General features: G+C 21.0%; 1 protein-coding gene across 2 annotated transcripts in view; it reads left to right on the forward strand.

Annotated features, from left to right (window-relative positions):
• LOC145286324 (integrator complex subunit 1-like) overlaps window positions 1-13090 on the forward strand; it is a 179609-nt gene that overhangs the window by 147198 nt on the left and 19321 nt on the right. For both annotated transcript variants that reach the window (XM_080135247.1, XM_080135246.1), the window contains 2 exons: window positions 9476-9603; window positions 10627-10844. In XM_080135247.1, the coding sequence (XP_079991373.1) occupies window positions 9476-9603; window positions 10627-10844 (346 nt within the window). The remainder of the gene's footprint in view (window positions 1-9475; window positions 9604-10626; window positions 10845-13090) is intronic.

Genomic DNA, 13090 nt, shown 5'->3' on the forward strand with positions numbered 1-13090 from the left:
AGCAACAAAGGGAGGTAACTCAACAATCATTCATACTAGATTTATGTTGTAATGCCTATGAATTTCCATTAATGGCTTAAAAATGATTATCTTTATATAAATAAAACAATTTACATGATTTTTAGAATATGATATTTTCATTTGTCATGAGCACATACACATTTTTCATTATTTTTATATTAATATAAAAGGAAATTCTGGACAAGAATAACAATTTTTCAATTAAAGAAATTTAGTAATTTACTTACATATTTATTTAAACATAATTAGATGATTTAATTGTTTTTATATAAACCAAATTTTGTCAGTGGAATGAGTATTTAGGTTGTCTGCTAAATTTAATGAATAACTCAAAAAGATTTAATAAAAAAATTGTTTATTTTCATATCAATTCATACAGAATGGAGTCGTTCACGATGGTTTTATGTAAACATTATTAAAAAATATGATGTAATGTAAACATTATTTAAAATATGATGTAATGTAAACATTATTTAAAATTATGATGTAATGTAAACATTATTTAAAAATATGATGTAATGTAAACATTATTTAAAAATATGATGTAATGTAAACATTATTTAAAATATGATGTAATGTAAACATTATTTAAAATATGATGTAATGTAAACATTATTTAAAAATATGATGTAATGTAAACATTATTTAAAAATATGATGTAATGTAAACATTATTTAAAAATATGATGTAATGTAAACATTATTTACAAATATGATGTAATGTAAACATTATTTACAAATATGATGTAATGTAAACATTATTTAAAATTATGATGTAATGTAAAAATTATTTAAAACTATGATGTAATGTAAACATTATTTAAAAATATGATGTAATGTAAACATTATTTAAAATATGATTTAATGTAAACATTATTTTAAATATGATGTAATGTAAACATTATTTAAAAATATGATGTAATGTAAAGATTATTTAAAATATGATGTAATGTAAACATTATTTAAAAAATATGATGTAATGTAAACATTATTTAACTATATGATGTAATGTAAACATTATTTAACTATATGATGTAATGTAAACATTATTTAAAAATATGATGTAATGTAAACATTATTTAAAAAATATGATGTAATGTAAACATTATTTAACTATATGATGTAGTGTAAACATTATTTAACTATATGATGTAATGTAAACATTATTTAAAAATATGATGTAATGTAAACATTATTTAAAAATATGATGTAATGTAAACATTATTTAAAAATATGATGTAATGTAAACATTATTTAAAAATATGATGTAATGTAAACATTATTTAAAATATGATGTAATGTAAACATTATTTAAAATATGATGCAATGTAAACATTATTTAAAAATATGATGTAATGTAAACATTATTTAAAAATATGATGTAATGTAAACATTATTTAAAATATGATGTAATGTAAAAATTATTTAAAACTATGATGTAATGTAAACATTATTTAAAAATATGATGTAATGTAAACATTATTTAAAATATGATGTAATGTAAACATTATTTAAAAATATGATGTAATGTAAACATTATTTAAAAATATGATGTAATGTAAACATTATTTAAAAATATGATGTAATGTAAAGATTATTTAAAAATATGATGTAATGTAAACATTATTTAAAAAATATGATGTAATGTAAACATTATTTAACTATATGATGTAATGTAAACATTATTTAACTATATGATGTAATGTAAACATTATTTAAAAATATGATGTAATGTAAACATTATTTAAAAATATGATGTAATGTAAACATTATTTAAAAATATGATGTAATGTAAACATTATTTAACTATATGATGTAATGTAAACATTATTTAAAATTATGATGTAATGTAAACATTATTTAAAAATATGATGTAATGTAAACATTATTTAAAAATATGATGTAATGTAAACATTATTTAAAAATATGATGTAATGTAAACATTATTTAAAATATGATGTAATGTAAACATTATTTAAAATATGATGCAATGTAAACATTATTTAAAATTATGATGTAATGTAAACATTATTTAGAAAATATGATGTAATGTAAACATTATTTAAAAATATGATGTAATGTAAACATTATTTAAAATATGATGTAATGTAAACATTATTTAAAATATGATGTAATGTAAACATTATTTAAAATATGATGCAATGTAAACATTATTTAAAATTATGATGTAATGTAAACATTATTTAAAAATATGATGTAATGTAAACATTATTTAAAAATATGATGTAAACATTATTTAAAATATGATGTAAACATTATTTAAAATATGATGTAATGTAAACATTATTTAAAATATGATGTAATGTAAACATTATTTAAAATATGATGTAATGTAAACATTATTTAAAATTATGATGTAATGTAAACATTATTTAAAAATATGATGTAATGTAAACATTATTTAAAAATATGATGTAATGTAAACATTATTTAAAATTATGATGTACTGTAAACATTATTTAAAAATATGATGTAATGTAAACATTATTTAAAAATATGATGTAATGTAAACATTATTTAAAAATATGATGTAATGTAAACATTATTTAAAATATGTTGCAATGTAAACATTATTTAAAATTATGATGTAATGTAAACATTATTTAACTATATGATGTAATGTAAACATTATTTAAAAATATGATGTAATGTAAACATTATTTAAAAATATGATGTAATGTAAACATTATTTAAAAATATGATGTAATGTAAACATTATTTAAAAATATGATGTAATGTAAACATTATTTAAAATTATGATGTAATGTAAACATTATTTAAAAATATGATGTAATGTAAACATTATTTAAAAATATGATGTAATGTAAACATTATTTAAAATATGATGCAATGTAAACATTATTTAAAATTATGATGTAATGTAAACATTATTTAAAAATATGATGTAATGTAAACATTATTTAAAAATATGATGTAATGTAAACATTATTTAAAAATATGATGTAATGTAAACATTATTTAAAATATGATGTAATGTAAACATTATTTAAAATATGATGTAATGTAAACATTATTTAAAAATATGATGCAATGTAAACATTATTTAAAATATGATGTAAAGATTATTTAAAATATGATGTAATGTAAACATTATTTAAAAATATGATGTAATGTAAACATTATTTAAAAATATGATGTAATGTAAACTTTATTTAAAATATGTTGCAATGTAAACATTATTTAAAATTATGATGTAATGTAAACATTATTTAAAATTATGATGTAATGTAAACATTATTTAAAATATGATGTAATGTAAACAGTATTTAAAATATGATGTAAACATTATTTAAAAATATGATGTAATGTAAACATTATTTAAAATATGATGCAATGTAAACTTTTTTTAAAATTATGATGTAATGTAAACATTATTTAAAAATATGATGTAATGTAAACATTATTTAACTATATGATGTAATGTAAACTTTATTTAAAATATGATGTAATGTAAACATTATTTAAAAATATGATGTAATGTAAACATTATTTAAAAATATGATGTAATGTAAACATTATTTAAAAATATGATGTAATGTAAACATTATTTAAAATATGATGCAATGTAAACATTATTTAAAATTATGATGTAATGTAAACATTATTTAAAAATATGATGTAATGTAAACATTATTTAAAAATATGATGTAATGTAAACATTATTTAAAATTATGATGTAATGTAAACATTATTTAAAAATATGATGTAATGTAAACATTATTTAAAAATATGATGTAATGTAAACATTATTTAAAAATATGATGTAATGTAAACTTTATTTAAAATATGATGTAATGTAAACATTATTTAAAATTATGATGTAATGTAAACATTATTTAAAATTATGATGTAATGTAAACATTATTTAAAAATATGATGTAATGTAAGCATTATTTAAAAATATGATGTAATGTAAACATTATTTAAAAATATGATGTAATGTAAACATTATTTAAAATATGATGTAATGTAAACATTATTTAAAATATGATGCAATGTAAACATTATTTAAAATTATGATGTAATGTAAACATTATTTAAAAATATGATGTAATGTAAACATTATTTAAAAATATGATGTAAACATTATTTAAAATATGATGTAAACATTATTTAAAATATGATGTAATGTAAACATTATTTAAAATATGATGCAATGTAAACTTTTTTTAAAATTATGATGTAATGTAAACATTATTTAAAAATATGATGTAATGTAAACATTATTTAACTATATGATGTAATGTAAACTTTATTTAAAATATGATGTAATGTAAACATTATTTAAAAATATGATGTAATGTAAACATTATTTAAAATATGATGTAATGTAAACATTATTTAAAAATATGATTTAATGTAAACATTATTTAAAAATATGATGTAATGTAAACATTATTTAAAAATATGATGTAATGTAAACATTATTTAAAAATATGATGTAATGTAAACATTATTTAAAATTATGATGTAATGTAAACATTATTTCAAAATATGATGTAATGTAAACATTATTTAAAAATATGATGTAATGTAAACATTATTTAAAAATATGATGTAATGTAAACATTATTTCAAAATATGATGTAATGTAAACATTATTTAAAATTATGATGTAATGTAAACATTATTTAAAATTATGATGTAATGTAAACATTATTTAAAAATATGATGTAATGTAAACATTATTTAAAAATATGATGTAATGTAAACATTATTTAAAAATATGATGTAATGTAAACATTATTTAAAATTATGATGTAAACATTATTTAAAATATGATTTAATGTAAACATTATTTAAAATTATGATGTAATGTAAACATTATTTAAAAATATGATGTAATGTAAACATTATTTAAAAATATGATGTAAACATTATTTAAAATATGATGTAAACATTATTTAAAATATGATGTAATGTAAACATTATTTAAAATATGATGTAATGTAAACATTATTTAAAAATATGATGTAATGTAAACATTATTTAAAAATATGATGTAAACATTATTTAAAATATGATGTAAACATTATTTAAAATATGATGTAATGTAAACATTATTTAAAATATGATGTAATGTAAACATTATTTAAAAATATGATTTAATGTAAACATTATTTAAAAATATGATGTAATGTAAACATTATTTAAAAATATGATTTAATGTAAACATTATTTAAAAATATGATGTAATGTAAACATTATTTAAAATATGATGTAATGTAAACATTATTTAAAAATATGATGAAATGTAAACATAATTTAAAATATGATGTAATGTAAACATTATTTAAAATATGATGTAATGTAAACATTATTTAAAAATATGATGTAATGTAAACATTATTTAAAAATATGATGTAATGTAAACATTATTTAAAATATGATGTAATGTAAACATTATTTAAAAATATGATGCAATGTAAACATAATTTAAAATATGATGCAATGTAAACATTATTTAAAATATGATGTAATGTAAACATTATTTAAAATATGATGTAATGTAAACATTATTTAAAAATATGATTTAATGTAAACATTATTTAAAAATATGATGTAATGTAAACATTATTTAAAAATATGATTTAATGTAAACATTATTTAAAAATATGATGTAATGTAAACATTATTTAAAATATGATGTAATGTAAACATTATTTAAAAATATGATTTAATGTAAACATTATTTAAAAATATGATGTAATGTAAACATTATTTAAAATATGATGTAATGTAAACATTATTTAAAAATATGATGCAATGTAAACATTATTTAAAATTATGATGTAATGTAAACATTATTTAAAAATATGATTTAATGTAAACATTATTTAAAAATATGATGTAATGTAAACATTATTTAAAATATGATGTAATGTAAACATTATTTAAAAATATGATTTAATGTAAACATTATTTAAAAATATGATGTAATGTAAACATTATTTAAAATATGATGTAATGTAAACATTATTTAAAAATATGATGCAATGTAAACATTATTTAAAATTATGATTTAATGTAAACATTATTTAAAAATATGATGTAATGTAAACATTATTTAAAAATATGATGTAATGTAAACATTATTTAAAAATATGATTTAATGTAAACATTATTTAAAAATATGATTTAATGTAAACATTATTTAAAATATGATGTAATGTAAACATTATTTAAAATTATGATGTAATGTAAACATTATTTAAAAATATGTAATGTAAACATTATTTAAAATATGATGTAATGTAAACATTATTTAAAAATATGATGTAATGTAAACATTATTTAAAAATATGATGTAATGTAAACATTATTTAAAAATATGATGTAATGTAAACATTATTTAAAAATATGATGTAATGTAAACATTATTTAAAAATATGATGTAATGTAAACATTATTTAAAAATATGATTTAATGTAAACATTATTTAAAAATATGATTTAATGTAAACATTATTTAAAATATGATGTAATGTAAACATTATTTAAAATTATGATGTAATGTAAACATTATTTAAAAATATGATGTAATGTAAACATTATTTAAAATATGATGTAATGTAAACATTATTTAAAATTATGATGTAATGTAAACATTATTTAAAAATATGATGTAATGTAAACATTATTTAAAAATATGATGTAATGTAAACATTATTTAAAAATATGATGTAATGTAAACATTATTTAAAAATATGATTTAATGTAAACATTATTTAAAAATATGATGTAATGTAAACATTATTTAAAATATGATGTAATGTAAACATTATTTAAAAATATGATGCAATGTAAACATAATTTAAAATATGATGTAATGTAAACATTATTTAAAATATGATGTAATGTAAACATTATTTAAAAATATGATGTAATGTAAACATTATTTAAAAATATGAATATAAAATGAATATATTTGTAAATTCTTTTCTTAATTAAAACCTTATTACAAAAAAAAACGTCTTGAACATGTTCCAACGTAACATTTTAGTGTTGTGTTTGTTTCATTGTTTTGTATTTTACAACATTAGATCTGCTCAACCAGTAACCTTGTCTCGATTGCATTAGAAATATCCTCCCACCCAGGAACATAACTAAATGACACTTTTTGGTTTATATCTAAAATTAGGGGTAGTGAATCTTGTGCGAACTGAACAATCCCTAGCCTTCCGTCTCCTCCATTTTACCAAGGTTGATATTTTACCAATTGAAATCGGCAATGTCAATAAATTATGACGTGAATGAATTGTGAGAAAAAACTCTGTTTAGTCATTAAAAATGTTTGTTTTTTTTTGTTAAATATTCTTACATGAGAAATCATTTTCAGTTAAAATCTATTTACCGGTATGCATGTAAACTTAAGAAATACACACTTTAAATGCCTTTATAATAGTAAATAGATTTAGGACATTCATTTTTGGTTTTAGTCTCAAGGGTTTCTTACTAACTCCACCTCACTTTATAATTTAAGGAGAGTAGAAAATGGATCTTGCATTTGCCGTCGGCAATCACGTAACTCTTACTTCTCTTATTTCGTCCTTTAGTCCTCGCATTCCATGACTGATGTTTCTAAAAAAAATTTTTTTTTTTTAGAAACATCAGTCATGGAATGCGAGGACTAAAGGACGAAATAAGAGAAGTAAGAGTTACGTGATTGCCGACGGCAAATGCAAGATCCATTTTCTACTCTCCTTAAATTATAAAGTGAGGTGGAGTTAGTAAGAAACCCTTGAGACTAAAACCAAAAATGAATGTCCTAAATCTATTTACTATTATAAAGGCATTTAAAGTGTGTATTTCTTAAGTTTACATGCATACCGGTAAATAGATTTTAACTGAAAATGATTTCTCATGTAAGAATATTTAACAAAAAAAAACAAACATTTTTAATGACTAAACAGAGTTTTTTCTCACAATTCATTCACGTCATAATAAGGGAAAAATTACTGTTTCTAAGTCAGAATCTATTTGATCTAACATTTATCGTTGGCAAGTTTTTAACCTTAAAGTAGTATTTTTTTTTATTTTACATCAAGTGGCTTCATGCCTTGTCTGGAACAATTTCTATTAAAAAAATAGATTTTAACTCAATAATAATTCATCATATAAAATATTTAAGAAAAAAAACAAAACATTTTTAATGACTTCACAGAATTTGTTTTTTTCACAATCAATTCTCGCCATAATTTAGTGACTTTGCCCTGAAATCTGGGTCTTCCGATCAGATTTGGCTTGTGTAAAAATCCAGAATAAAAATGGAACATTTTGATCTTCTGAAATGGAAAAGACTGAAAAATGTGAATGACAGAAATAGCAGGAGCACAGTTAGAAGTCAAGAATTGGAGAATTGTTAAGATTATCAGCAAAAGAAGCAACTTTCACAAGGGTCAGAAATAGCTGGATCATCACAAACACTGAATGGAGGATGTGGGAAATAATCGCTAGTTGGAATAATTTTCATGTGGAATGAAAATAGTAGTATCACCAGTAGCATGGAATAGGAGTTCTCAAGACATGTCAACTTGACCATATGTCCACGACAGAAATTTTGTCCATTATATTTTAATCAAAACACTCAACTGCCATCAATGATTGGCAGACAAAACAACTCCTTTGCATAGTTGGCGACATGATTCATTTGTGTCATTGGTAATATCTCAAATATTTGTCTACATTCTATGTCCTATGAAATGAATTCATTTGAAGTAACTGAGTGGTCTTCATTATAATATTCAAGTAATATTTAATTTAGTTTCTTTATTGATAAATGTTCGTGGTTGGAACTGGTATATTCTTAAGCATGAGGCTTCTGGTATACTTTCAATGTCTCCCCCAGGCAGCTTTACCAGTCAGTATTTCTGGCAATCAACCAATAATATTCTTCTGAGAAAGAACACGGATGTACTCGTATTCATTTTATCACAATCTCAGCTTCATGCCGACTTTTGCTCATTTTTGGAAAGCACTGTTCCACTATCATCACAAAAGACAATTGTCTTGGCCGATTCTTTTTAATTATCCATTCCAAAACATAAACTCAATATTTTCTCATGTTTTCATAATTTGTAACTTTTCCATTTTTTTCTTTACAATAAATCCATTTTTTTCTTTACAATAAACCAATTTCTTTTTCCTTTACAATAAACCCATTTTTTTCTTTACAATAATAAACCCATTTTTTTCTTTACAATAATAAACCCATTTTTTTCTTTACAATAAACCAATTTCTTTTTCCTTTACAATGAACTAATTTCTTTCTTTACAATAAACCATTTTTTTCTTTACAATAAACCAATTTCTTTTTTCTTTATAATAAACCTATTTTTTTCTTTACAAAAAACACATTTTTTTTCAAATACAACTTCATCTGCAAATAAAAATCTTTCTTTAAATTTTTTTTAGTCTCACGGAAACGAATACAAGAATATTAGCACAATCATTGTAACATACATCCAATTTCTGCAGCGGTTTGTCTTGTATGAACCACAGAGGGCTGTACATATTTTACAAAAATATGTTGATCTTCTCAGGTGAGTGAAAACAAACAAACTTACCCTCGCACATTTCCGTAACCTCTGACGCGTTTACTTTCTTGTACACTTTACTGAAACTCATGGAAAAGGAGACAGTATTTTTCTCCCTTTCTATGGGTTATTAAGTTGCAACAACTAAAACTATTGAATTGTGTAAAAAAAAAAAATAATCACTGATTTTGAAAGATCGAATAGAAAATGAACCTTGGGTTTGCTTTCAATTCTTGCAACTCTTGCTTCCTTTCTTTTGTCCTTTAGTCATTTACATTTCATAAGCAATGTTTCTGACAAAGGAGAATGATTGGCTGTTTATAGGGGTTAGAATTGATCCATCTAATGCTTACTGTTGGTTAGTTTTTCACTTTAAAGTATTAGTTTGTTTTTTTTGTTAGCTCTTTGCATCAAGTGGCTTCATGCCTTATCTGGAGTGATATACATAAAATATGAAAAAATGATTCAAAATTATAATTAGAAAAAAGAATAAATAATTGAATTAAAAAAAATATTATTTAAAGAATTGAAAATGTTTTAAAATGATTAAAAATCAGACCTATATTAAAATCAAACACTTCTTTTACAACTAAAAATTTTGCAATGAATCCAATATTAATTTTTAGGATTGTTTTACTGGACATTTATAATCGGCAAAGCTGAACTATGAATATTTAATGTGTATATTCTTTGGATATTTTTTTACGAGATTTATGTTGTAATGCCTATGAATTCCCATAAATTGCTTAAAATGATTTTCTTCATTAAAAATCAAACTACTTGATCAATTTACATGATTTTTGGAATATATTTTCATCGTTATATACATCATACAAATTTTTGTTTATTTTTATTTTTTAATATAGAATGAATTCTGAACAAGCACCAAATATTATTTATTGCTAATAATTCAAACTTTGCTAAAACATTTTCTAAACGTTTTCTTTCTTCATTTGTTTCATAATTACAATTTGGAATTTTTCTTTTTTTTTCTTCTGCCTGTGTTTTCTTATCGACGCCGTGTGGCAGTGTTGTCTCCAATCATTATCCAGATCTATCTGTACTTAAATCTCTTTTGGCTGGATTATCTCTGCCTCGTCAATTGACCAAACAAAGTAATGAATTGAAAGAAGAAGTTGAATCTTCCTCAGCTCCCCTCTTGCTCAACGTCCGGGCAAGTTCTCCTTACACGTATACTCAACTCGTGCCATTTTTTGCACGACTTGCCAAAGATTCACCAAAATCAGGTAAATCGCATGTTTTCTTTTTTTGTTTTTTTTATTCGTTTTGTGGGGTGAGGGTGGAGAGGGATGAGAAGTTAATTAAATACAAGAAGCAAATGATGATAAATTTTTATGCAGTATTGACAGCTTTCTAATGATATTTAAAAAACAAAAATGTTATATTATTTTATTTATATATATATATATTTATATATATATATATATAAAAGAGGAAACCAAATTAATTTATTCATCAATGTTTCATTTTTGTTTCAAGACTTCTTTGTGAAGTGATTTATTTGGAGAAATAAAGTACAATTCATATTATTTGGATTCTTTCGACTACTATTCTCATCTGGAGTGTTGTTCACACAACGCTTCAGTTGATGTAACCTCCAAACTCTGGAATTCTTCTATTGAAGTTGGTAATCTGTACCTAATTTTAAACAGAATCCTTTACTTAATCCACTGGGGTAGCATACTTTCATTCCATCAGCCATGACAGTACAGCTATCTATAGTCTAAGTAATTTGCAATTTTATTTTGAGTGTGGCCCACACTGAAGATTGAACGTTCAACCTTTAGAAGAGTGTAAATTAATAACTAAATTTTACCAAGTACTTTATCCATTATGCTATGGATCCACAAAAGTTCAACAAGATACACCCAAAGAAGGTCGGAGGTTACATCAACCGAAATGTTATGAGAATAAAACTCAAGATGAGAACAGTAGTTTGAATAATCGAAATTATCAATTTTCATTCAAAACCATAAACAACAGTTTGGATCGATCCTTTAAAAAATGAAAATCATTCAATTTGTTATCAGTTTTCTTTTGTTAATTTTAAAATTTCTTTAAACCAGTAAAACGCAGTAAATATTAACTTAATATTTCTATGAAAATAGTGTCCATTGTATTTTAGATATAGAACTGACCCAAATGAGATAAATTAATAAATACTAAGAAATACTCAGAAAATAATATTGTACTACATAGTTCAATACAAATAATAAAATCACATTGTAAAAGATGATCTTTAATTCACTCCTTCAAGCCAGCATTTCTTGGCAGACAATGGTCTTATTTTTTGCCCTGATTCTTTCGGAAGTTCCCTTTTTATGTAACATTTTGTTGACTTTTTTATTCGATAAAGAATCGTTACATGTCGAAATTATGTATTCCGTTCTCATACCATTGAAACAATGATTTTTTTTCTAATGATATTCGAAAACGAGGTTAGATTTAAGGCTCACTCAAATATTCTCATGCAGATTTGTCAGATTGGATTTTTTTAAAGTCAAGTTTTTTAAATTTAGATTTTTTTTTAAGCAGCTTGGCCTTCAAAAATTGTATTTCGTTTTTTTTTAAAATGGAATGTACGGACTAAGAAAGGAAAAAGAAAATTATATCAAATGTGTGTGTGTATATATATATTTATATAAAATAAAATAAATATATTCATATATATATTCATGTTTCTGTATATATATTTTTTATACGTGCTATATCAAGTAATGGCAATGTTCGAAAACAAATTTGTGGCCATCATATATATATATATATATATATATATATATATATATATATATATATATATATATATATCGTACATCGACGTTGACAAGGTTTTTCATTTATAAAAGTGAAAAGATTTCTTATAACAAAATAAAAGTATTTTGAACATCTTCTCCTGTGAAAATTTTAATATTTAAGTTGGAATACATTTTAAAGTAAATTAGCAAAAGTTTTGTTTAAAATAGACGTACTTGTACAGTTTAATCAAGATATTAAAAAATGAAAATATAAAAAAAAGAGTTCATATTGTATGTATCCGTTATGGAATGAAGTTGTATGAAAATAATTTCACTTAATTTCATCAAGTAATTTCTTTTTAAAGCGAAAAAATAATTTGTTATGATATTGAGCAAAAAGTTAGATTTTTAATAAGAAAAGCTAGTTTTAAAAGATGGGGAGGGAGTGTCGGCACTTTAAATTGAGCTATCTACCCATTGCGTGTTCTAAAAATCCAAACAAAAATTTAAAAATCTCTACCTTCAATATGCTGTCATAAAAACATGTTTTTCTGCTGTAAAAAAAAAAAAAAAAATACTCAATCAAATTAACCTTTTTAGATATTTTCATTTTTTTAATGTCTTAATTAAACTGTACAAGTACCAAAATAGAAAATGATTTTTTTTAAATATTCTAAAAAACATTTTTAACAATAATTTGTTTGTATCTTATATTTAAGCAAACATTGTTAAAAATG

Source organism: Euprymna scolopes, chromosome 10 (assembly GCF_053919585.1).
Source record: "Euprymna scolopes isolate OS-2025 chromosome 10, ASM5391958v1, whole genome shotgun sequence".
NCBI lineage: Eukaryota > Metazoa > Mollusca > Cephalopoda > Sepiida > Sepiolidae > Euprymna > Euprymna scolopes.